Source organism: Hirundo rustica, chromosome 2 (assembly GCF_015227805.2).
Source record: "Hirundo rustica isolate bHirRus1 chromosome 2, bHirRus1.pri.v3, whole genome shotgun sequence".
NCBI lineage: Eukaryota > Metazoa > Chordata > Aves > Passeriformes > Hirundinidae > Hirundo > Hirundo rustica.
In genome coordinates, this window is record NC_053451.1 from 49,021,769 (window position 1) to 49,049,563 (window position 27,795).

Genomic DNA, 27,795 nt, shown 5'->3' on the forward strand with positions numbered 1-27,795 from the left:
TATCAAAATAAATTAATCTTGTAAAATATCTTTTAAACTTTGACCCAGGCAGTAGGAAAAGGGTCATGAGAATGGATGCAGCTGCAGTAATTTTTGAAAAGGTTTTACAGATGGCTACCAGGGAGGTTGGAGCTTATTCATTTTAGTGTCGAAGCCAGAGGAAAGTTCATCTGATACAAGTAGAACTAAAAGGATTACATAGATCTGATATTAAAAAAAAGTAGGGGATTAAGTATTTAAAAATAGAACTTGTCTCAAGGGTAGGAAAACTATATTATGAGCTTATTACCGAGGATATGTATGGCTTTTCTATCTGAAAGTCTTCAAACACTGGAACCAAGATAAATCCTACAATATTCTTTTGCAATTTGTAAAGATGAGTTTGATTTTCATGTGGACAAACCAAAGCACTGGGGTGCTGTCACCTGGGATAAATTGTATAACAAATGAAGGCTCTGTTTCCCTTCCTATAGCTTTCTGATGTTTGTGATACCTGAGTAAATTCCAGTGGAGTCGTGTTATGTGCAACAACCTTTTGATATTTGTCATGATATAAATTGCATTTGAGTCTTCCTTTAAGAATTGTGTTTTGATAGATGCTTGATAGTAGATTAAATCAATAGAGTGTGTTGGGTTTTCTCCTACACTGAGCAGGTGTGCCTTTATTGTAGAGCTCCATATTGTGAACTTAGTGCTTAGGAGATAGGTATTTTAAAAAAAGACATTGTTAGTAATAATTTTAAAAGCTCTGGTATAAATTGAGTCATGGAAAAGCATTTTTTTCTTACTTCTTCTGAGTAATAGTATGCAAGCGTATAGGATATCTCTTGCAATTTTTGATGATGAATAACATTTAACTTTATTTTTCATATTAGTTTTTGAGTTAAAACCTCTGTGTATGCGTTTATAATCTGATGAGTGCTTTGAATCTCAGTGTTTCTGTAGAAATATTTGAGACTTTGTGTATATTCTTACTTGTTTTTTTTTCTTTCTTCTAGAAGCCTGGAAAAAGTAATACAATTAGTAAAATAGGCAGAGGTAAGTAGAGTATAGTGCTGTTTCACAAATACTTTGTTGTGGAGTTCTTTTTTCTTTTTGTGGTTCATGTAGTCTCATCAAACAGAAAATTCTAAATCTGATTGTACTTGCAGTTCTTAAGTTTTTTGTGAACATGTGCACTTATATTGTGAAAAGGATGAATTGCTTTTTGTAGTGCACTATAGTTTAAAATAAAATTTTATGATACTTAATAGATGTTCTTGTAACAGTTGAAGATGAAACTGAATTTTACTGTTCTGCTAGGCTCTAATTGTAATAACTAAGGGTATTATAAATTACTTGTAACGAATTATTATAACTTTGTAATATCTAGAAGCAAATATCTAAGAGTCATGTCAAACACTAATGGGCAAAATAGTGGTAGAACAACATTTACTGCTGGACACATGATAAATAATGAGAATAAAAACTCTGCAAGGTTCTGCCTTCTCTGAAGACCAGTCTGATGTCCTTTGGGCAAAAATTTAACAGACCCAACTTGCATTCTCTGCACCGTAACCGTGGATGTCTGACTCTGTTAAACCCTCGGGGCTGGGCTCTGCTTGTTCTAAAAGGACCCAGCTTAATTGTGTCTGTCTTCTGGCATTTCCTCATATAATAATTCTCAATGCTGTGAAGGCATGTGGAGCACTGGAGAAAGTGAAGGTTTTGTGGTCTCCCTAAGTACTCTTTGCTATTACTACTGTTAAAAAAATATGCTGGACTAGATGGACTGCTGGTCTGACGCAATACATTTTTTTGCCTCTCCCTAATAAAGTTGTTTTGGCTTCAGGTGGGTTTTTTTTGGTCTCCTAACCCATTTCTATAGGTAAAACGTTAAGGGCTTGGAAAAGAATGCAGTCCTTGATGGTTCTTAGTTCCTCTGATATTTCATTCTTCTCTTTTGAACTGTTAGATACAGATCAGTAACACTTTTGGGTATTAATCTTTCAAATGACTGTTCTTTTTCTTGCTTCATTGGGTACTTCTCAGCTTGAGGAAAAAATTGAGGTGTTCAATATTGTAACTATTTTCTGTTGACATTTTCATACACTGGATATGTCTTTTATTAACTGCGTTAAACTACCTATAGCAAAGGAAACTATTTCCATTTGTTTTAATCGTCAAAGTAGATGTTATCTCACTGCTAGAAAGTGTGCTGTTGTGGAACATCACAGGTGTCGTTAAATGTACCATAAGCAAAACTAAGTGTAATTCAGATGCTTCCATATCTGTAAATATACTGCTACTAAAACAGCAATTATATAAAAACAAGGTAGTGTTTAGTTTTTTTGTCTCTGTGGGTGTTTTTGGTGTTGTGCATTGTCATGGGTTAGTACAGTTTGGTTTTTTAGTTATAGAAGAATGTAGAATGCATGTAGATTTAGCCTTTGACTCTCATTAGCATCAACAAAGTGTAGTTTCAGTTTTTACACTGATTTTAATTTTTGCACTGGAAATCTAGCGAAGATCTTGAGGCACCAATTAGTTACTATTCAGAAGGTTTTATTATGCATGGGATTTTATAGCAGATTGTTTGGTGGTTCAGAGCATGAACACTGGATTCCTACACTGTGTGGGAAAAATGTGAAATGAATATTGATATCTAAGCCAATGCTTATTCCATAGCTGTAATATATCATCAGAAATCTCAACGCAATTTGACGATGTCTTGATGAATAAGCTAATGAACTGAGGGAAGATAATATTGAGGGAACAGTAGAAAAACATCTTTGAGCTGTCATAGGTCTAAATTAACAAATAACTGTTCAGAGGAACAAAGCAATATAATTGATCCTCAGGGGTTTGACATAGCAATCTTCTTATAACCTTGATGCAGATATTTGTGGTTAATGCTCTTTCTGTTCACAATGTTCTCCTTGTGATCCTTCTTCATGGGCTTAGTTTTACTCTTTTTCCTTGTGATTACTTCCTTACCCTTCTTTGGACTTTCCTTCTTTCCTTCTTCCTCCAGTTTTTCTCCACCTTTGCTCCACTGTCCATCACTTATTTTATTCTATTTGCCAAGTTAGCTTTTTTTTGTGTCAGAACTTTGTTCCTTCTCCACAACTTTCAACATTCTGTATAGATCTCCTGGGCATTAGGTTTTTTTCCTTGTGGTGCTGTCTTTTTATAGTCTGAATTTCCTGGTACGTTTTCTATGTAGTATCTGTAGAGTTCAGCCTTTTGTGGTCAAACAAACAGAAGTCACAGTATCACGTGTTATTTCTCCTCATCAATTGATACTTAGTTAATAGTCTTGAGTGGGTTAAGCAGTGTAGATCAAGCTTGTTGAGAGTTCTGGAAAAGGCATCTGTCCTCTTCCTTTTTTCTTTTCATCCTCTGTTGTTGTCTGCTGTGCTCTGCTTCTGAATGGGATCGTATCTTCCTGTTTTTCTGAGATCTCCAAGTACGAGGGAGTATTCCTATCATCAAGAAAACTTGGCTACCTGCTTCACCATCTACTTGCATTTTATAAGAGGCACTTTTATAATCCATAAACATTTGAAAAGCTACATTATTGTTTCCTCTTCTATTTCTCTCAGTCTTCTCTCCTGTTTAAAGTTTTTCATTATGATGCCTTTAAACACTCTGAAGACACATGTGAGATATTGATGCTGTCACATTGGATAAGAGTATCAATGCAGTGTTCTTGTGTGTGCATGTCTCCACCTGATTTCTGTTTCTGGGTAGGGTTTTCAACTCTGTCTGGGAAGCAGCTTTTCTGTTTCATGCTCATGCATTTCCTGGTGAGGGGAGATGCTGGTCTGTGATGATCACCTTTTAACTCTGGTGATAAGAGTGCTGATATATTGGAGAAAAAGCGACCTCATGAATGTGGCTACGGTTAACTGCTGCACCTCTTCCAGTCATGCCATGCTCCTTTTAAATGAACCTTGAAAAGGGATGGTTTGGATTTTTGTGTGCATGTGTGAAATATTTGCTTTTTATTTTTTCATTAAATGTTTGTATAATTAAGGGAATACTTTACTGTGTAATAGATTCCTACCTACATCTGGGCTCTCACTAGTTTTGGAGCAAATCAGAAAATGATTTCTTTTGTCTTTAAATCATCTTATTTTCTTGTTTACAGAATTAAAAGGAATTGTATTTGTCATCCAGAGTCAAAGTAATTCTTTTCATTCCAAGAGAGCAGAAGATCTAAAAAGAGATATTTTGAAACAGGCTGTAGATCTTGGAAAGGTATGTTGAGATAATATTAAGTGCACCCTGTTATATATGCTGTTACTGCATTTTACTAAAAATACTGGGGTTTGTTGTGCCTTTTTGCAAATCCATTCTAGTTCTTTTGTTAATTGCTTTCTATGTACTTATAAGAAAACTATATCAGTGGTTATTTACTGATTGTATGCTGTGATTAAGAACAATTTTTAATTTCAACGATCAACCTTTTTGCATAATGGCTGTTATTATTTGGATGGCACCTGATGCAAAAGTGATAAGAGACTTGAAAGAAGTCAGTTTTCCAATATGACTGTAGTGTGTTTACAAAAAAAGAAAAAAATATGCATTATTTATGAAGTGAGAAGCATAACAATTTAATTATTGATTAGAGTAATTTTAGGTGAGTATTTTAATAGAGACAGGTAATGTGCTATAATGTAGATTTTGTCAGAATTCTATTGCATAGTTGTGACATCATGGCAGTAGAACAGAAATCTGTGCGGACATTAAATTCCTAAGGCAGGATTCCCCCCTTCCTCCACACCTTTCTCCACCCTGTCCCTCCCTGATGCAGTACCAATAGTACCTTGCCTAACTATTCCCTGTTCCTCTGCCACCCCTCTGCAGACTGAGCACTCTGCCCTTGACCTGCTGTTGGGTCGCACTGACCTGAGAGCTGCGTGTGGTACTTGACATTCTAATGTGGAGTTTGATTTCTAAAGCTTAAGCCTACTGAGAGAAGGTTTTTAAGAAACTTACACTGAACGTTCAGTGTGCATAAACAGTGCTTTATTTATTTTGTCTTTTACAAAGTTCAGAAAAATTTGAGTGGTATACATCCCCTGATATGAAATAATTTGCTGTGAGGTTCTTTGACCTATTTTTCATTTCCATGTTCTTTGTTGTAAAGGAAAAAGAAATCTGATGTAAGTTGTCTTATGTACGTTAGCCTTGTATTGCTTAAATCAGATTGCTGGGTGTTGTAGGCTTCATTTATCCAAGCTTATCAAACCTGTTATAATTAAATCCATTCTAAATGCAATTTTTAATCCCTTAATGAAATCAATTATGTGAACATCCTTTCTTCTGCAGAGTTCTGCTGTTTCAGAGTTCTCTTTGGAATTGAGATGAGTGTTCAGATACAACATGTGCAGAGAGGATTGTGGTGTCAGTTGTTAAACCTAAGGATTTTTGTTGAGTTCTGTAATTGGTGTTGCAGAATATGAGTAATGAGAAGTTCAGTAAGTAGAGGTACAAATGGTTTCAGTAAGGCTAGAGTATAAGCATGTTTTGTGGAAGAGAGGTGAAATCTCTTTGTAATCAGAGTTTTACCCAAAACTGACCTGGCTTGTAGAAACCTTTATTGCCTAATTAAAGAGATGCCTTTATAGAAACACTGAAATAGTGATGCTTTTCCAGTATTAACAGTTACCTCTTGAACAGCAGTCATGGTGTCTTAAGAGGAGCAGTGATGGAAATCCCACCAATGATCTCATATCTGAAACTTGTGAAAAGGGGGAAAGCCATCAGTGTGTAGGAAAAAAATAAATGAGTGTAATCAGCAGGTTCTTGGTACATCTCGATTGTTTTGGCAAACTCACAATGCCACTGAGATACTACCCAGGAGTGCTGATTATGGAGATGGGGCAGATCATCTCTGCAATCCTGCATGTCAACATTTGAAGTTGGCTTTTTTCACTGCCAAGAATACATATGAAATTATTAGTTCTGGGTAAAAAAAGTTAAATCCTTGTGTTTTCAAAGACAACTGCTGTATGAGAACAAAAGACTGAATCATCAGGCTCACTCCTCTGTTGTTATGGGCCCAAGCAATAGATGTTTAGTCCATAGGGTTTCATTAGTTATTTTCTGCTTGTTTGAAATGGGAAATGGAATCCAACTGCTAAATTTGGTACTTTATTAAACTAGCATATATGTCTCACTTCAAAATGAATTAAGTCACTGACATTAATCTTTATAAGCGATTTGTCCATTTCTTTTCTTTTATGGTGTACTTAAAAAGTTTTTTAATCTGAAACCAATCTGTAATTTTGGTCACCAGTAGATGTCAGAATTTTGTTCTTGCAGAAAAACATTTTCATAGCAATTTATTGATTATTAGGCAAAACCCCTCAGTTATAATTTATTAATTGCAAAAATTCATTACAAGTTCTACCAATCTTCTTAATTTTCTGATATTCCCAAACATTTAACTTCTGTAAATTAGACCTTTGTAAAAAGCACCAAATCAGAATGAGGAAACTTACTGTTGGGAGCGTAAAGTGGTAATATTTGGGACTATGCTCTTTCTGTCCTGAAAAAAAATCAAAATCAGGATCACTTTTTGGCTATTACATTTAAAATGAAGAAACAATTAAAATAAAGTTTTTGAAAAATTACCAGTTTAGGTGCAGTCAGTGCTTTTTAATTGCCTGTGATTGTGGCACTGTTAGAAGTCTCTATATTTCCCCTATGAAAACTGGTCTACTAGAGTAGATGATTTTTTTTGCTTTGGGTGCTTCAGGGTTCTTACATTGAATACCTTTGGCCAATTCAAAAAACTATAATTTTTCCTGAAAAAGATTTAGATCTGATCTAGAGATCACATGGGATCCTATGTTTATTAACCAGAAAAACTATAGCAAATTAGTACTGTTCATTATGGAGTTAAAGTAAAAAAACCCAGAATGCTACAATAAAAAAACCAAACCAAAACAATAACCCAGTAAGGTATGAATATTTTAAAATGGATTCCATGTAGTATTGGAAAATAAAAATGAGTATCACATACTTTGATGTGAGTAATAGATGATGTGAAGTATGAGTTATGTTTTATAGAAGTTTTATAACTATAATTTGCAGTATTTTTACTACTGGGCTTACTCTGTTTTTTAGCAAGTTGTATACGTTGCAACATCACACAGAAATAAAATTTCGCACATTTAAAATATCTCTGCATATAAAGGGAAATATTGCTTATTTGTGAGTTTGACTGCTACTGTAGTGATTATTAACATTAGTCTGAATTAAACAAATGCAGTCAAAGGTGTGGAACTATACACAGGAAATGGATGTATATTATGTTTCGTGAGTAAATGAAACTTGCTTTAGTTAATACCATCATTAAACTTTCATAATAGCTTTTTTCTTCAGTATCCCAATTCCCAGTTTGACTAACATGAAAACAAGTGGCAGGTGTTAGAACCATATAGTTTTATTCCTGTTTATTTAGAACAGTTTTGCAAAATCATGTTTCCTGAAGTGCAGCAGGAACAAGGATGATGAGAAACCCTGCTGGCCTCTACCAGCAGTCTGTGCCTCAGAAGTTCAGTGTCTTTATCTTGCAAGATTATGGCTACCTCAGGTTCTGGTTTTCTGCTTTCAACACAAATTAGCTGTAACTCAGTGTCTTACCTGCTGGTCTCTGATGTTGAAAAGCCTCTCAGTGCCCATGTTAGCATTATTTTTTTTGTTTCATTAGGTTCATGGCCACAGTATCTGCTCAGTGAACACTGAGCATGGCATATGTGCTTTAAAAAAGTTATTTTTGCCTACTGATGGCTGCATTGCACTGTTTTAATAATATGGAAGATTTCTCTGTTAAGGGATTGGAGGGGGTAAAAAGCAAAATCCGTTTGCTTGAATTTTAATGTATGTATATTAAGCCATCACCTTATTCCTGTCTGAAATGATCTGTCTCTAAATTGTTCCTGCTGATGTTTTGGCCATCTCTGTGAGATTACTTTCAGGGAATTTGTGGGCAGTTATCTTCCCCCCCCACCTTAATTTGCCAGTGAGACATTCTGGGTGAATTAATGTTTCCTCAAGTTCTTCCAGCTCTGTTTTTACATTTCCTTTCAGATGCTAGAATAAAGCTATCTGAAGTTGTGATTTCCAAAACAGTCCTCTGTTAGTGTTCAATACTATTTCCTATATTCAGAATACAACAAATTCAGAATTCACTGTATTCTGACTTCCATATCTCACCTGAAATTTTCAAGTTTTCAATACTGTCAGACTATGATAGAAATGAGTCTGAAGGTGTTCTTCTTGGATTGTATTCTCCTTACTTCTTTCCATGATGGATATAGTCCCCAAATGAATGGGCAGACATTCCTTTTCCTGACCTACAACAAGCTCCACAGTTAAAATTTCCCGATTGGTGTAGGTCTGAACTTACTGAGAAGCGCACATGCAAGTTAATAGTGTGGTTATAAGATTTAGTGGAAGAACTTCTTTTTCAAGGCAATTGAGTTGTTTTTAAACTGGTTTGTATATTTAGATAAAGTAGACATAATTGAGGCATTTCAAAATTAATGCTGTAAATTCAATGCAATCTATAATATATCTGTTGCTTCAATGTTCAGCTACTTGCTCAAATTGAGCATTCTAGTATGAAAACCCTGTTTACTTCTCTCCCTCCTCTAATGGCTTCCCATTTCATGGAAGCCACTGTGCAGCTGAGAGTGATCTGGTGATTCATTTTTTGATCCTGCAGTTTTAACAAGGTTTAACAGATTATATTTGAGTCAAGTGTTGGGCTCCATTCTGACCTGCCCCTCCATCTCCATGTCTATAATAGTTTGCCTTTATGGCAAGGTTTTCCACCATATCAAGATCAACCCTATTTTTTTTAATTAAAACAGGTATGTTTTAACTTCTAAAGCTTTAAACTTTTTGATTTCTCAGTATTACTAGATTGATTCCTTTTGGGGTTTTTTTGTGTGAAATAATGATGTGTCTTTTGTTTCCTTCCTAGCAACAACTTTTTTTCTACAGGGATTTATTCGTCCTTGTGTTTGCAACATCATCCACAACTTAAATATTTGCATTTATTTTCCAAATCTGTCCATAAAACTACACTTATTATGGGGAGATCTTGTAGTATAAAACCCTAAAAGAGTGTGCGTTTAAGTGATCAGTGTATGAAGTTCCTATTTCTTTTTTATCCACGTTAGCACCTGTTTGTTTTATGTTGTGTTACTTATTTTGCTTGCATGCATTGCCTAGTTATCAGTATGCTCTTGGTCATTTTTCTTTGTTTTTCTTCATAATGCTTAACTCCTCTTAGGATTTGCATTTTAAAGTGTAACTGCTCATTCAGGGGCTTCAATATTTGGCTGCGCAAGTTGTGAAATGCTTCTGAACTCTGTTCTGTGGAAAGGTGAGGTGCATTCAAAATAAAATATTTTGAAAGTGTTCCAGGAAAAGTGTACAGAAGCTACTGCTTAGTTTTGAAAATGTATTTTGGAGTTGTCTTAAATCTCTTCAAGGTCAACTTGCAGGGCTTTACACATCTGAGTGACTTTTGTTTTATCTTTGCTTTCCTCCAGCTGTTCTCCTAGATTTGTCTTAATTGTTTGATCTTTGACTTTCTAATATGCCCTTGCTTCTCATTCTGCAAAGGTACTGGCATCCTTTTGACAATGGCTGGGCTTTATTATCAGCAGAATTGATGTCTAGCTCATTAACTGTTGAAACTGTAAAAGTTACCTACGCTTAGTGCTGGAAGGTGAATGGGATCGTTTTCCTCTAATAGATGCTCAGCAGATTTGAAGGAATTTGTAGAAGTCAAGTAATTCTGCACTAATGAGATCTTTTAAATGTTTTAGTAGTGATGAATGGGCTGCCCTCAGCCCTGCCTGTACAGATCATATACCATTTTATATAGCTGCTTTTACCAATCAAATATGTGGTAACTTCCTTTGCTTTTTTAATACAGAAAATAAGACCTGTCACCTCACAGAGACGTCATGTCAGAGCAAAATATGTACAAGAAATACAGAAGTTTAAAGTGCTTTAGGCTAAGTGTCTCTCAGCCTCTTCAGCTGCAATCTCTGCATATTAGTAGGAATTGAACAAACCCATTTTACTGTTTCTTTTCTTAGTGGCGAATAAGAGATTGCTATAAAGCTTCCTCCTCCACTGCTGTTGGCTATATTAAAATTGCTCAATCATCTTTGAATAGAGTGCTCAAATATACATGAGTCTAGAATTGCTAAATCGTCGGATTAAAGTCATTACCTGGTGACAGTTGTTTTGCTCTTGGAAGTTCTCCTGAGCATCTGTGCTGGTACTTGAAATACATTTACCAGGTTTCTTGCCTTGTGGAAGCTTCTTTCTGCTCTGCTGTTCCCTCTCTTCTTCCTTAGTTAAAAAAAGGTACATTAGATTTATTTGGCCAGAGCCTGTTGGGGGGAGGGGATGTGCTCCCCCATCTGTCACACTGACTTAGCTTGGGAGACAACTCTCTCAATCTCACTGTCAGTGAAAGATGCTTCAGGCTTTCTGTGAATTTAAAAACCTACTTATACTGCTCATCTTTGTGATATTAAAGAAGGATCTGAACCCCACGAATTTCTTAATTTCATTGCTTGAATCATAGAATCATTAAGGTTGAAAAAGGGTCTTTGACTGAATACCACCACACCCACTAAACCATATCAGGAGGTGCCACATCTGCTCAGTTTCTTGAACACTTCCAGGGACGGTGGCTCCACCACTGCCCTGGCAAGTTCGTTCCAATGCATAATCATTCTTTCAGTGAGGAAATCTCTCCTAATATCCAACCTGAAGTTGTTTTATGCACTAGTTTGGGTTGATAAAGATCTTGCTTTTAAGTAAAAAACTCACTTTACACACTAATATTATTGACTACAGTACCAAAATCCCATCTTAAACACATTCTAAACAAAGATCTTATTCAGACCAGTTGGGAACATAATTACAGTGGTTCATCTTATATTGGCTTTCATGAATAATAGCTATGTACTCTATACCACGTCTGTCTTTTGTATTACTGCATTTATTTTGAGTTCTTGTAAACTGTGCACTGTGGAGAAAGTATTCCTCGCTGCTTTGTATTCACTCAAGTGAAGAGCAAACAAATGGCACTTTACTGCAATATGTTGTTGTCATCCTAGGTTACTGTCTTGTTATACACATCTATGGTAGCATTTTATGATAAGCACTAAAAACTTTCCCAGATTTTTTCTACATCTTTTTGTCTTGTTACAAAATAAGGTCTAATTTGTTAATTTGCACACAGTACTTGCTCTTGATTTGTGAAAGCAGAGTAGTGCTATGGCCTTTCACTGAACTCGCTGAAATTACGTGTAATATATTATGAAAAGTCAGTTCTTTTGTAAAATGATCACCAGGTATCTGAGATTAGAATGGGAGTAGAAATTCTCTCTAATGGAAGATAGTACATCATACTTTATTACTTTGGATTTCCTGAGGAGCAAAAGATTATTGGAAACCATGCATTATTTGAAACACAGGCTTTGTTGTTGTGGGGGTTTTTAGCATCTTATTGTGGCCTTTCAGTACTTAATGGGGGCTTATAAAGAAAGATGGGAACAGACTTCTTAGAGGGCCTGTAGTGATAAGGAAAGAGTAAAGCTTTTAAACTAAAGGAGAGTAAATTCAGACTCAATGTAAGGCAGAAATATTTTGCAGTGGTGTTGGTGAAACACTGAGTTTGCCAGAGATGTGGTTGAGATCCCATCCCTGGAAACGTTTAAGATCACTTTGGTTGGAGCTCAGAGCAACCTGGTGTAGCTGAAGGTGTCCCTGCTCACTGCAGGGACTTGGACTAGAGCTTTAAAGGTTCTTTCCAACTCAAAATGGTTCTGCAATTCTATGACTTAAGCCCAAAGGGAGAAATAGAGCAAGGAATTAAAAGGACTGGACAACTTTGGAGAAGCTCTTAAATAACTGATGTGTTAAACAGAAGCAAAGTTCTTTTACAGTGGTATTGTTAAATGGTACTTTAAATCATTCATGAGTTTTATTTGAATGGGATTATTAAAATAATATTTTGTCCCGGATTCTTGGCAATGAGGCTCTGATAAAATTGCTGCTTACATCTTTAAAACATGAAAAATGCTTGAAATGTCTCAATATTTAAGAAAATTGTTAGAATATAGGGAAGATGTAGTGTTGGTATAATGCTTGAAGCTGGCAATTCCCAGTAAATTGTCTGACCCACTGGGCTTAGATGTAGGAGATTTGCTATTACTTTTTTTTTACTATTGCTATTGGTTTTCCTTTCTTCTAGAAATCCTTCAGGATGTCTACAGAGTTGGCATGTTTTTGAAAATAAAGCTGTAGGGAGACTGCAGTATGTGTTGCACAGCTCTACTTTGTCAAAGTAGTCATAACAGATGATGGTAAGAGCTTGGCTTATTTAACCTCCCAAGGGAAGGCTGAGGAGGTAGGCTAGCTCTGAATATGTCTTAGGATTGATTACTGAAAAGATGAGTGAGTAGGGAAAATGTTTTTTATGTGCTTGTACTGTATGTAGAGATAGGCAAACATTTCTAATTCTGGAGCTCTACAGTTCAGCAGTGCTCAGGGTTTAAGATCCCTACTGCTGTCCCTCGGCTCTGGGCTTCATGAAGCAGTTTAATAAGCTCACCAAGCACAGAGATGTTATATGCAAGATACCTACAGATACCAGCAAACTGCACTCATTAGGAGGACATTGTTGAGCACTAGTTTATTTTTCTCTAGTGTATTACAAGATGGCTTTCTGCTCAGGTGACTCAGTAATGTAATGGCAAACTCGTTACTGTCGTGTTTTGCATTTCACCGCAGTTCTCTATCTGTTTCTATGTCATACTAGCAAAATCACGTCACACAGGACATACAGTTAATAGTCCTGAGCAAGATATAGTTTGAGTTGTGTTCTAATACAGCATGTTCTCACAGAAGAATACACTTAGGGCAAGGTTTGGTTATGCTTAGATGAAATTCAGTAAACTATTTTGTAAGAAAACAAAGCCAACGCAGTTCTGCTAGAGCATCATAGGGGATGTGACCTAGCCTGGAAATGCCATTTTAGCTCAGGTAGATCTTTTGTCATACTGGGTGCGTACAGACGCCCATTTTGGCCTCATGGTCTTTGAAACCTTAGCATTTTCTCTTGGTTTTACCCTGTACAGTTTTCTTCTCTATAAATTGCATGCTCTTCATATAGTCTTCATATAGGATTTGGTAGATTAATATGAAATTGCATGTAGTGCGGAAAGAATATTGATGCTTGTTTCAGCTTAACAATTCCCTTACTTAGTTTTTAATTCTTTTATTCTGAATTATCTTTTCTTTATTGGATATGGTAGTCCTCCAAGTTCTTTCATGTTAATGAAGAGAACTTTCAATATTTAGATACAAGAACTAGAGTTCTCTTGATGATTTGGTGAGAAATTGATTGTGTCATTAGTATCTTCATACTTCAACTTGCATAAAAGATTCTTGATGATTTTAAGGTACAAATGAGGCTGTGAGAGTCTGTGTCTGTAGAACTGGCTTGAAAACATGGATCTAATCCCTTTATTGACATTTAGTTTTTCATTTGTGTAAAGTTTGCAATTGTAATCTGTGGCAGGTTTTGCTGATCTCACTGTGCTGATAGAGTAGGTGGTATTTGGAGTAAAAATGTCTTATGCTGTATTTCAGACCACAAGCAATTCCAGTTCTTGGTTTTGCCCTTTAAAGTCAGCTCAGTTGTCTAAGTGGGGAGGGCGGTTTCTCAGTCTTCAAAAAGTGATTATTTTATTTAGATTATAAGATACTTCAACTTGTGCCATATGTAAAATGTTGGTATGTGTGATAACACATGTGGTTTGTAACTGTGGAAACAATATTTTCAAGCTAGAAAAAACAGTGAATACAGTACAGGCATGGATGCATTTGTAGGAGAGTTTTATAAGATAGACACAGTGTGCAAGTTATATTTCATCACCTTGACTGCACATGCCCTTCCACTCCTCAAAGCTGACAGCAGGTACATTCTGCTTTTTTTGTTCTGTTCTTGTACTGAAGATAGAATAAATAAAATGAATAGGTCAGCCCAGTTCCACTAGGTTCAGAGTAAAAATGAGAAAGGAAAAACAACAGAAATCCTCTTGTATTTTTAAAAGCGGCTGTTTTAGAGCTATTCAGTGTGTTTGAAGCATCTCCTTTATTAAATTAGAATTGATGCATGGTTAGAGGTGAGCGGAAGGAAAGGATCATGCAGGACATATATTTTCATGTTTGAGACGAAGTTGAGTAGAGAAAAAGACAGTTTGAGACATCAAAGAGGAAAGATACCTTGTAAAAGTATTGGATTAGCTCAAGACAAAGTGCTTTTTCTTCACCGCACCTCCACCTCTGCACAAAGGAAATAGAGTATTGAGTATAGCTACTTAGATTATGTCATTTACTTCATATCTTTTGCATGGGTAAATGCTGTTTAAGATTTTGTACGTTGTCTAAAATTAATCCAGTTTCAGCCTTCAATGTGATAGAGATGTTGAGTATATTATTAACTACTTTTTTCTTTGTTTGGATCCTATTGTACATGAAATACATGGCTGCCTACAAATACTAGTGTAACTGCAGGTTTTGTATGTGTGTAAAAATAAACGTTCTTGTAAAGACAGAAGTCTGCCCTTTTGTTTTCTTATAATTTTATGGTTTTACCATAAATGTATACAAAAATAAATAAATAAATCCAAGTAAATAAAATCAATGAAGCTAAAACTATACCAAAGTAAATTTTGCCACTTTTACATTTCAGTGAAATACAAGATGTTGAGAATACTATGACTAAGGTTTGCCACTTCTACAAAAAACTTTGAACTTTTGGTTTTTCAGTAAATCTAAAACAAGCAGAAACATACTTGTTAGGTTAGTTTTAACTGGAACCATAAATCAGAAATGCTAAATTTTGATATGCAGGTCAATATCCTATTCCAAATTAGAGTTTTGGCATTGTTTCTTTTTGATTTGGGTCATTCCAATAGCATAAATCCTTATTTTTTTATAAGGCTAATGCGCTCCTGAGAGGCACTGTTATTCCTTAGAGCAGTAGAGATGTTTTCTTTAGCATATGACATTTGGAGGTTTTATGTATTTCTAGGTGCTGTGCTTAGCTGCCTTTGAAAAGGATTTAAAGTAAACTTGACTGAGTCTACAAATAGTGTAAACTTCATCTTAGAGCTTTTCATAGAAAATAAATTTTTGTGTTTAAGTGTGAATTTTATGTTAATGTCATAGTTGACAAAAAGCATTCATCGAGGAGGAATGTTTGACACATGCAAGCTGTAAGTGGAAAAGGATTAGGGCCTGGAGAGACAGGTGCCCCCCTACGACTCATGGTCCTCTCTCTGGTTGTGGAAACACAGACACACAAAGCCTCCTGCCCAGGAGTTAGAAATGGAATTTAGGGAGAAGACAGGACAGACTGCAGTGGTCAGAGCAGGGCATGGCCAGACAAGTGTCTTGACCAGCAATTTGTTACAAGTGACTAACACACCCTGTTTTATCCTGTGCTTACTAATGATTTTTTTCTACTTGTCCTGGTTTCAGCTAGGATAGGGGAAGGGGGGGGGTTGAGAGAGCAGCGGTGTGGTGCTTAATTTCTAGCTGGGCTTAAACTACTCCTCAACCTGCCATGATCCCTCTTTGGCTGACCTTTTGGTCTTTCCTAAGCATCTCATGTGAAATTTTGTGCCAACCCAAAGTGCTGTTCCACTGAATGTTGTGGTGGGTCCCATGCTCCTATGGGCAATGAGCCTTTGTCAGGTGAGCAGAGAGCCTCTCCCTTCTCTTTAGCTGGTGTCACACCTGGCCAGAAGGATGCTGCAGTGGGGGATTGAGCTCGTTGCCAGAGTAAGGTACTGTGTGTGTATTAAGGGATGTATCTGTATCCGGCTTTTCTCGTGTATTAGAGATTGAGCAGTTTGGTTTATCAGAAGGCTGTGTTTAAATGGTCTTTTCTTGGAAACTACCCCGGAATGATAGCTTATCTGCTAGACATGGGGAACTGCCACATCAAAGAGGCTTCAAGTAACAAAAGATCAAAGGAATTTGTGAGAAATATTTTCCTTTGTAGAAAAGCTTCTTTGATCATTCAGAAATGAAAAAAAACGCTAACTCCTCATTTTGATTTTTCTGTAAATCTATTGGTTTTTGTCATGATGTTAGTGTGACAGGTCAAAGCTCAGCTCAAAGTAAAGTGGTGTAACTCTCGCTGAAGCTGTGTGCGTCATGATTGTCCAACGGAAGCCTCTGTAGAGCACCCTTCATTATTTTCAAGTACTTCTTTTACAGGATTTTATGGTATGGCAAGGAGATTATTGTGATATATTGAGTACATGGGCTCTTATGCAAAGCATTTAACTTGAAGTCTGTTAGCTTTATAACTAAAAGACAATTAAGAAACTATGAGTTGGAAGAAGCACTATCCCTAATTTGCAATTCACCTTCCTTCATACCATCCTAAGTCGTCTGTTCTACACGACTATTTGCCGTTCAAAACCAATGAAAACTAAGTAGTTGTTCCAGAATAATTTTTTTTAAAGATTAATTGATATGTAGGAAGAAAGTACATGTAATTCAAGTTTAATGGGAACATTTTTATTTTTCTTAAAGGAATTGCCTACAGTTCTACTTATTCATCAGATCGACAGGCATGAAGGTGCATGGACAATATTGCCGTTAATGACAGAGTAAGTGTAATGAATGCCAGTTATTTTCCAAGGTTTTTGTAACTAAGAGTATATGTATTGGTTACTCAGACCTCTTTTTTTCTGAAATAAAGGTTTTTTTAATGAGAATTGCAGCCTTACAACTTTCTTACTGTACTTCTTAATGTTTTGGTTTTACAAAGCAATTTTCTGATAAACTTAATTAAATCAGAGAAGCCTATTTAAAATGAAAGAATAATAATAGAATTTAACTGAGCAACAACCTTTAAATCATTGTGCATTTTAAAATTATTAGGGAGGTAAACTAGTCTAAAGAAGCAGCATTTTTTAAATGTGTATTTTTCTATTTGGTCCCCACTTCTTAGAGTGTAAGGTGTTACACAAATTTTGATCTTTCAGATTACCTGACTGGATGAAGTAGAATAAATTAAAAAATTATGTCATAATACTTGTTTGGGGTTTTTATTGCTTATAGTGTTTGTCGGAGGTTGTATGTCTCTGTAGTGAGAAGTTGTAGGTTTTGGCATCTTTTTAGATGCTTATATGGCAATTTTTCATACTAGTGTGATCAGGAAAGACAGGTAGTCTCAAATATCTTTTCTTCTTAGCTTATACAGATGGCTCCAAGGAAGACATGCTGCATTTACATGGTAGTATCTTACAAACTGTCAGGAAACTGTTTTAGTAATCCTGAAGCTCCATGGTACTGAGGATTATCTTTTGCCTGAAGCTTGCATTTGAAATCTGCAGCCTCCTGACGTTTAATTTAGTTAATACAATTTATTAGATGTATTCAGGGTGAGGATTTTGTCAGAGTGGTTGCAGGACAGGATACTTTTCCTTCTGCATTCTGCTGCTTTGTGTGTAGAAAAATGTAAATAGTGCTTTTATAGCGGCTGTCTTAGAGATATATGTAAACAGTGAAAAATAGTGAAAGAGATTTGAAGTAAATTGGAAAACTGGAAGATGATATTCAAACTATCAGTCATCTTTCTTTTTTTTTCCTGCTTAGCTCCTCTTATAATGACCTTGTAGTTCCTCTTCTGAATTATTTATGTCTTGGTGACAGGGCTTATAGATACAGCTTTTAGAAGATGCCAAAACTAAAAGGAAAAATACAAATGCTCGTTTGTGTGAGAAAGCAGAAGAGAACTCTTTAGAAATCAGAAGAGGAATCTTAAGTAGAGGATTTCCATCGTGAGATTTATGGAATGTGATTCCTTGTGTGTACTGTTTCACTCAGTACGTTTGGCATGTGAAGACTTGAAGTAGTTTGAACGTATGTTGATGTTTTGAAGCTTGTATTGTTTTGTTTTCTCAATGGACAAAAGAGGAAGAAGGGAGTTCAGCTCGTCCTGATGATGCTCGTCAGCAGCTGATGATGCTTTTAACAGTGGTGCAAGATGCACCTGTATCAGAAAACTGCTTTCAAAAGAATAGATTTCTCAGTCCTGTAGATGTCAGCCTTTTTAAGGAGGTCTCTAAGGAGTTGTGAAAATTTAGTTTTTAGATCTTGGGCAGAGGTTAAGTTGGACAAAATATTTAATTTCAGAAGATAAAATCAGAGGTAAAGATAAAATGTCTTATGACACAGTATCCATACTGTGCCCAGAAGGCCAGCTACGTTTCTTCTCAGTAACCATGTTTATTAAGCAGAGAAGAAATCCTTTTTAAAAAATTATCCAAAACAGAATCCCATCTGGGTATCTCCAATGTCTCCTTGCAGTCTGAACTCCAAAATTTTGTACTCTGAGGTCTCCATAAGACTCTCTTGGAGGCCTAAGTACTAAGCCTTGGGAATTGTTCTGTTTGTCCATCAGTAGCTAGATGAGCTGCTCATTTTTTTTTATGAACTTGTGTGCGATATTCACAAGATGCAGTAATTCTTTTTGTAGGGGTTTTTGTTTTCCCCTTGCCCTTCACTCACCTTTCATGTAAATCCAGACATTTCTGTCTTGAAGTTCCAGCTAAGCACTATAAAGTGTGAGAGAAAACCCTGCAGCCTTCACAGGGTATTAATTACTGTCTGTATTTAAGAACATGAGGTGTATCTGATACCCTTTCTATACTTTTTAGGTAAGTTTTAGAAGGGCAGCTAGGAAGTGTTTTTCCCACTTGACCGTGTCTTGCTTTCTTGGCTGAATGGCAGGAAGTTTCCTGGATTTCAGTGTCTGGAATGTCCAACAGCTGTGAGAGCCTGTTCTTAGGCATTTTGATGATGGTTGCAGTGCTGTTACATTTTAGATGGCCAATGGTGGGGCCCCTTGGAAGAAGGGGAAGGTAACTTTAACTGTTATCTATGGACTTCTGAATTCACAGGTGGCTATTAGACCTGTACATTTCTGAATGGAAATTCTTTATGTATCTCTGTTCCCTTCTTTCTGTAATAACTGGTGCTTTATAAACAGATAGCAGCAGAGTCAGTATCTTTATCCATTCACAGTACTCCTTTGGTGTGTAATTCTAAATCAGTAGTAAAATTTTCTGCTTCTGTGTAAATGAAGAACCGATGGCAAATAATTTATATTTGGGGAATGTGCCTTGAATTTGCTATTTTTGTTCATAAGCCACCTTTTTAGTAAAATGTTTATTTCCTTTTTTAGCTTCTCTGTTACCTATGGTAGGAACACCTCATGGATTTTCTTCTGTGAAGAAGATACAAGAATACAAGTAGTAAAACTGCTAGAAACACTCAGAAGATTTGACAAGTCTAAGGTGAAATAAAAATGTAGATATTTGACCTTTCTTTTGAGTGTGATTGTTTTCCCAAATGTTGGAAAAGATGTGTCCAAACACCTTAAAACAGGGGCATAGATTTTTTTTGTTGCTGAGGCTGAGAGCAAGGTATTTAACGCAAAGCAGTACAAATGCCTGTATAGCTGTTGAAGAACTGTTAAAATTGAGCAGAGAAACCATTTTTTTCTATGAATAAGCCTGAGAATTATGTACCATAAATAAAAATATGAATGTAGTAGGTTTTATGGTACATTCTTCCCATTTTCCTGTCTGTTACCAATTCTGATTCTCATCAGACTGAGTGACTGATGCTAGTTTGTCTCTGATGTGAAATAGTGGGGTGTTTTACTTGCATTCTCTTTCTGAGTTTCTGATGTGTCTTGGTGATTAGTATTCTGTACCTATCAGGAAAAAAAACAAAACACCAAAAGACTTGCAGAACAAAACAGTACAGTCACCAAGGAGCAAAGCAAATTTGGCAATGCCAGCACATGAAAGGTATTAGTATTTAGAATTTTCAGTGTTCAGGAAAAAAAACCAGCTTGGTGTCAGTCCTTTGCCTGTAATAAAAGAAGGTAAAATCTACTATGTGAAATGTGTTTTGCTTTCTTACTGTAATTCTGCTTCAGGACTCACCTTAGTATATTTACTTCCTTTTAAGACACATGATCTTATGTTTTCTCACAGTTCTTTTCTAAAATAGTAATAATAACAGTTCACAGATGTTACCTTTTTAAAACACTTGGTCTTCAAAATGGAGGACTAATATATTCAGGATATTGGAATATCCTTTTTTTTCTTCTGTTTCAAAAGCACGTACTTGTAGTTGATATTCTCAGAATAGAAACATGAACAGTTTTGTTTTAGATGCTGCCCTTTTTCCAGTTCTACGCTCTCCTTTTCATTATGTACGGATTCTAACAAAATAAATTACGTTCCAACCTGTGATAAAAGGAAAATAAACCATTTTGCTTTAGTACATAGTAATTGTCATCTTAGTGTAACAATCCATCCATGATTCCTTATATACAGTAATAGTCCACCAGGTACAAAATTTAAGGTGATTTATATCAGAGCTCATTCAGTATTCATTTTAAAGTTTCAGTAGTCTGCATAATAAACAGTTGATGTATGTTTATTTCATTAAGAGGTCTGCAGTGTGCATGTGAATTGTTGATGAATCTGCAGCTTTTCAATGTGGATATGTAGAGATTAGTAACAGAAATATTGAGACTGATACAAGTGTAGTATTGAATTAAATGAGTGGAAACAGATGTTTCCAAGCATTGAAAAAATGATGGAGGAATGTTAAGAGAATGTCCTGCAGTGATAACCAAGGGTATTATTGGCTGCAGTAAAACTGAAAAACAATGGGGAATGTCTTTAGATACAGACCTCAAGGCAAACACTCAGATGCTGAATTATACCTGAACATCAGGCATTACTTTTTTATTGTGTAGATGAATGAGCACTAGCCCAAAGATGTTGTGAAGTCTCAATCCTTGGATAGAACTCGTGAGCCATTAGGACATGGTCCTGAGCATCCTGCTTTGTAGCTGGGCCTGCCTGAGCAGGGGGGGTTGTGCCAGGTGATCCCCAGAGGTCCTTTCCAACCTCAGCCCCTCTGTGATTCTGTGTTTCAACAGTAGATTGATTCAAACTGTACTTTCATAGTGGAAGATGGCAGCAAGGTTAAACCAAATCGTATGTGCCACTCCTCTTCCAGTCATCCTAACAGGGCGATAGACTACAGCTCCAAAGATGTTGGGAATGAATAAACCAAGTGGGATGGGCAGTAATGACTTAGTAGCTGTTGATACCTAAAGGGTATAAAAGATCTGTCTTCAGAACAGTTTATCATAAGAACTTGTAAAATGCTGCAGTGCAACTGTGAGGGTGTGACAGCTGCAATCTCTTTTGAAGTTCCTAGAGTAGAAGAGGCCAGATGGATGGAAATTCAAAGCTGCTCTGTTTTTGAAGTTCCTGAATGCAATGCTTTTGAGTGTCTTGTCTAGAGAGCAGTCAGTTTGAGAATTCAAACACTGGAACAGGTTGCCCAGATTGTGGAATGTATTCAGAGCATGATTGGTCAGAGTCCTGGGCAGCCTGCACTGGGTGATCCTGCTTGAGCAGGGGAATTAGACCAGAGGATCTCAAGAGGCCTCTCCCAACCTCTGCCATTCTCTGACTCTGGGATTCAGTGTTCTATGAACAGGTGGAAGCCAAGGCATGTTCTGGAGTGTTTGATTTCAGAGAACAATAGTTTCTTTTCTTACCAAGTACAGTTTTTGTCCAGATAATTTATTGTGAACAATATGCTTCCCTTGTTTTTGTTTTCAGGTTTGCTTTATTCAGCATGAATACAGTCGTCATCTTCACTAAAAGGATGCTGTAGATGAACAAAATTGTTTCCTATATTCCTTTACAGGAGTGGTTTTTAGGTAAAGCATTATATGATGAAGAATCTACAATAATTCACCATTATGCCTTTGCTGAAAATCCTACAGTCTTTAAATTTCCAGATTTTGCTGCTGGTTGGGCACTTAGCATTCCACTTGTTAACAAGTAAGGATTGAATTTTAAGTCACTTCTAGTTTATTCTCCATCATTCTACACATTCCAATTATAATTACTGTAAGCACTTCAAATTTAAACAAGCGTGCAGAAATAGATTTCTGTATCATTGCTGTGCATGTGACTTATTTCACTTCACTCTGCCTACATCAACTAGCTAATGTTGTCCAGTACTTAACTAGTTCAATGCCATATTGTAATTTTAAGAATGTGTTCTCCCCCAGACTGTGGTTTTATTCTTGATTCGTAGAGTGGCTGCATTGCCCTCTAGAAGTGTTTCTCATGCTGTACAGACAAACTACATATTTATTTCAGCTTAGATGCTTTCAAATGAGATTTGAAAAGTTCGTGGGTTTCAGAAGTTGAATGCATCTTACTATAGCAAGGATCAATGTTCTCATGAATTGAAAGTCCCTAAATACTATGCTTTGAAATACACAGAATATTGTCTGTCATTTGATGATAAATGCTGAGCTTCAAATGCACTGCTGCTTTTAATTTGTTGAGAATTTTACGCCAAACTCCATCTTCCCCAGATCAGAACTTTCTTCTTGTGCAGGAAGAATGTAGCAAAATGTGTGTGCTGAAAATTAATATTTGACATCATGATGCTGTTCAGAATTTTTAAGAAAAGGATTTATATGATAAATTTAAGTTGCTTCTTGAGGCAGTAAATACAGAAAAGTGGTTTATTAATAATTTTTCCCTTATAAGGTGGTCAGTAGTACCAGCCACACTTGCCTGCATGCACTAGTGATTGATTTCTTTTTAAATGTTTGATTAAATTTCTTCATCTCTAATTGCATAGGCTTGCAAAGAAGCTGAAGAGTGAACCACTCAAATCAGACTTCACAATAGATTTAAAGCATGAGGTAAGCAGTGGTGTGATGAAAGAAAAAATTCTCAGTTATGTATGTGAATGGTGTTAAATCATAATGGAAATGAGGGATTTTTCTTAAACATTGCGAAAAAGTTTTACTGCAATGGCATGTTAGATTTCTTTTCCTTCCTTTAGAATGTTGTAATACTTTAGAACTCTATTTTAAGCATAGGAAAACTCATTAATAAGCATGCATTCATATATGAATGCATACATTGTTGTATACATTAAGGTATCTTCTAAGATTGCTCTGTAAGGAGGGAGAGAGGCTTCCTTCCAGTTCATGAATCATAAGATCAGGTGAGTAGTATCTCAATTCCAGCCATCCTCACTGGCTTTCTGAATCAGACTCTCAGAGCTAAATATGGTGGGGTTTGCATTGAGTACTCTGAGGAATCTACCTTGGTGTGAACAAGCAGCGCTGTGACTGAAAGGCATTTTTTGTCTCTGGTGTACAACACTTTCTGAAGGTTGGTAGAAGGTATTTCAGACAGTGAGTGAACTGACTGAAAGGAACATGAGAAGAAAGCTGTATCTGTGCTCCTTTTTTGGAGGCCTTTTTATTTTTTCTGCATTTAAAATATGTATGCCATCTGGGGTTTTATACTGTCACCAAAGTCAACCTCTCAACCAGGGATGGAAGAGGGGGATGAATCTAGAATAGACTTCTGGCCTGGAATAAGAATATGATTTGGATTAGGAAAAAGGAATGTGAAGAGGGAAATAAGAGAATAGGATAAAAATTTTGGGCTGAAATTATGAGTGACACTGAGGTAGTTTTAATTATTTTAACATCCCTGAAAGACATCTATAAATTGTTGCTCTGGTCCAGGAAAACACCCATCTTTACATAAAACTGTCTGTTTTTTCAGATCTTGTAACAGTCATAAGCCTCCTCTTTTACAACATAAATCTACAGTGTATTTATAGAGTATAGTTTTTTAGCATATTTAAATACATTTGGTTTTATGCAAAATCATTCTTTTATATAGTTTCCCCTCATTGACTGATGTATTTCTCAAAAACAATTCAATTTCTCAAACTGAATCTCTCTCAGCATTCATTTGCATGTGAGATAAAACAAGAAGGTGGGTTTTTTTCTCTTGTTAATTTTCCTCAATGCAATACCTTGGGCTTCACAATGTCATTTTATTTTAACTTTATTTTTAAGACAAAATAGTATATTCCCAGTATTCCAGTCTACCTCAGCATTAACAAAGTCTCTAAACATATGATTAAAAAAAATAACAGTAAGAGCCACTCTTTATGTGCCACAGATTGCTTAGTAAAAAACAATTGATCACTTGATGAAAAAAAATTACTTCCATCCACTTATTATTCTGTTAGCAGGTCTTTGTATGTGTTTAATTTCAAATTTATTCTACTTCAGCCTTGTACTATTCTTTCTGCACAGTCTCATGTCTCCCTAGAGACAGTTTAATTTTCTCTCATTTAGTTAATAAATCACCACCTCCTGTCTTTAAATCATTTTTGTCTATGTTCTTCTTGTGTGAATCAAGATTGACAACAAATCAAAGAATATAATCTGTTTTTAATGATTGTGTATAATGTTTAAGTTTGTAAGAAATATTTTAGTTTGACAGACTCCTAATAACATATGCCTCTAGTCCTTGGTATTTTATTGTGCGCTGCATCCTTTTATGATTTCTGTTTTGTTTGTGTTACCTTATTACTTTCCAAGTCCCTATTTCTTATCTCCATGACAATTATATCACTTTCATATCTTGCAGATGTGGTAAAGTGTTTTTGTCATGCTGCTGTTCATTTGTGGGTTGCTGCTTAGATTTTTTGTTCCTGTACAGTATGTGGCATATTCCCTGATTACTATTCAAAGCTGGAATTGAATAATGGATTTTTTTATACATCTAATGTTAGATCTGAACTAGGGTTAAGGCTGTTTTTGTCTTTTCATCGTAAATCTGTTTCTATTGTTTTAGTTTCATCCTGTGCTACAACCCAAAATGGCACTCTTACCTCACCTCTGAAATGATATAGCTTCACACCCCTCTAAGGCTTTCTATTGAAATTTCATTTTGCAGTGGGAAATTTTAGCACATTGTGAATTTCCATAAATAATTGGCAATAAGTTACAGTTGTTAAGTACTCTGTTGTCTAGGAGCACTGCTTCTTTGTTGGTTCATGTAATAGGCATTAATTCTGAATAACTGCATTCTGAACTAATACAATTGGTTAAAGGACCCAGGAGCACAAGTACTGTTCTCTGTCCTTCCAGTTGCAGGGAGTGATGAGGGAAGAAACTGGAAGAGCCAGCAAACAATGCCTGGCTCTGAGCATGGTACCACCAGCAGAATATGGAGGAATTAGTTAATCGACTCAGAGACAAATCTGCTACACCATCCCATATCTTTCACTTTTCCTGTTTATGTGATTTTTTTGTATGTCCTGAAAAATTTTATCTAGTTTAATTACTGATATAAACGTTTCTGATTTTGATAGATTGCCCTGTACATTTGGCAGAAAGGGGAAGGACCACATCTTACTCCAGTGCCTGAGTTCTGTACAGATGATGTGAATTTGTATAAGGTTGATCACTGTGCAACAACATTCAGTAATTTTCTGCCACTTTGTGTAAGTACAATATTTTAAGTACCATTTGCTTAGTAAAAGTAAGACTCCTACTAAAATGTGTGATACTTGAGTTCAAAAATCTCAGAACTTGAAAAAATATTTTCAAGTAAGCTAAAAGAAACGCCAACAAAATACTTTGTTCTGGCATTTATGTAGGATGTATTTTGGATATGCTTTCAGGCTTTTGTGGCACAGAATATTTCATGGCAACTAATATTGGGTATGCTTTAATGAGGCTACCACAATGTTTGGTTGGCACATGATCTATAAATTATTTATCCTTACACAGTGAGGTACTGAAGTATAGATGATCTTTTTTTTCCCCCACAGATGGGAATCTAAAACTTGCTGAGGCTAAAGATAAAATGTCAAATAGTATTTGGTGCTTTAAAGTGCAACCCATCTCTTCCACCTCTAGGAGAATACATTTATTATATTATGAGTTAAGTGTAGCTAGCGGCCAAAATGTGTTCTGTGCTTCCAGGAGAGCAAAATTCTAGGTGCTAAAAAGGATAACAAATCAAAGTGGTCAAATGGTTTATTACAGTTAATGAAATTCAAAGATTCCTAGTGTGTAGCATTTAAGCTGTTTTTTTCAAGTGTGATACAATTTTTCTTCTCATAGTGACAGATGTCAAAGAAATTAAGAAAACATTCTTTTTCAGATGAGTCATTCTTAGTTAAACAATTTTTTCTACTCATGGTCTTTTCCTAATGATAGTTGTTTTAATTCTTGTTAGGGTACTGCATCAATGGAAAAAAAATTCCAATAGTGTTATTTCAGGAATTTTAAATAATCAATGCCTTTTTTTCAAGAGATAAAAAAATTTACTTCCTGGTGTATTACAAAAACACTCTTCTCCTTGATGGAATATACAATGAAAATATATTTCCTATTTTATTAGATGTATGTCCGTACACATCCTATAAAATACTACAGGCATAGCCTGCACATAAAACATTAATTTTTGTTTTGTTCATCTAGGGAGAGCCAGTGAATAAGGAAGATGTTTTTGTTGCTGTAAAAACGTGTCGAAAATTTCATGGTGACAGAAGTAAGTTGTTGGCTGGTCAAGGTAGTTCTATGCAATACAGTTCATAAAATGAATATTTAAAAAGCAAGCTGATATATGCTGTCTCTGTAGCTCTTGGGACTAAATATTTGCAAAATTGACTGGGAAACAGGAAAGTTTTTGAATTATAAACAGCTTATTCTTCAGGTGGAGTATTTTTGCTGTTCAGAGTCCCCAGGAGTGCTGTGAAACATTTAAGATAAATAATTGTTTCATCGTTAGTCACCGTTGGCAAAAAAACTTGGAATTGAATACCTAAACTAAAACCTGCATAGGGTTAGCTCATATTGTTGTATGATATATATGAATTAATACAGCAGCTATTAACGTCCTTCAGTGAGTTTCCCCCAGATAATTGCTTCTTCTCTTTGTACCAGCAGTGACAATTGTGCAGCTCTTTGGCTGACTTAGAAATTTGTACAAGCTGAAAGGTCCCTCATCTCCTCCTTCCCTTTGTCCTGCCCTCCTCTCCAGTAAAAGATTGAGCAGCTTATGCTGTCGTGTTGCTTCTGGCCGTTCCTTGTGCACGCGTATTTTATAATGCTTGGAATGGGAAAACTTCTAGAAATCTGGTCATATGTAGTACTTTGTCCAGTCAGTGGCCCACGTCAAGAGTGTGTGGAACACTATAAGTGCATGTTTCATCTGTAAGTCCATCTGAAAACTGTGGAGTTACACAAGCAGTAATAGTCACCATGCTAGAAACAACGAACAAAAAACCCTAGCACAGCCCAACAAGATACACACAGCAAGCATCAACTTCCTCCTCAGAGGCACAGAAAGCAGACACAGAGAGACTGAGAGACTCTCAGCTTCTGCTAACACACAGTAATGCTCAGATAAGTTGAGGAAGAACAAGTCTCAGCAAAGCTTGGATGCAAAAATTCCAAATCCACCAATTTAACAGAAGATGCTCCACCTACTTGATGCCACCTACCAGTCTGCTCTGGTTTGCTTCTAGACATTTTGTTAAGAAGGAAGAGATTTGTTTCCATGGATCTGCTTGAATTTTGTGTGCTCTTTATTACTCCAGGTGCATAATACTGTCTTCATTATACTTTGTTTATAAGCCTAATTTAAAGTGATTATAATTGGAAAAATAATCAAATAATGGGTTAGTAGTTGTACTGGATTTTGAGAGGGTTTTGCCACACCTGTTTGTCAGAGGACAGGATGAAAGTTAAAAGCTCTTTTCTTAACTACGTCTGGTTAAAAACAG

General features: G+C 36.0%; 1 protein-coding gene across 7 annotated transcripts in view; it reads left to right on the forward strand.

The window, feature by feature from the left end:
• B3GLCT (beta 3-glucosyltransferase) overlaps positions 1-27,795 on the forward strand; it is a 51,035-nt gene that overhangs the window by 12,313 nt on the left and 10,927 nt on the right. For all 7 annotated transcript variants that reach the window (XM_040056547.1, XM_058419448.1, XM_040056552.2 and 4 more), the window contains 8 exons: positions 999-1,038; positions 4,133-4,242; positions 16,648-16,724; positions 19,307-19,418; positions 21,868-22,004; positions 22,822-22,885; positions 25,372-25,503; positions 26,489-26,558. In XM_040056547.1, the coding sequence (XP_039912481.1) occupies positions 999-1,038; positions 4,133-4,242; positions 16,648-16,724; positions 19,307-19,418; positions 21,868-22,004; positions 22,822-22,885; positions 25,372-25,503; positions 26,489-26,558 (742 nt within the window). The remainder of the gene's footprint in view (positions 1-998; positions 1,039-4,132; positions 4,243-16,647; positions 16,725-19,306; positions 19,419-21,867; positions 22,005-22,821; positions 22,886-25,371; positions 25,504-26,488; positions 26,559-27,795) is intronic.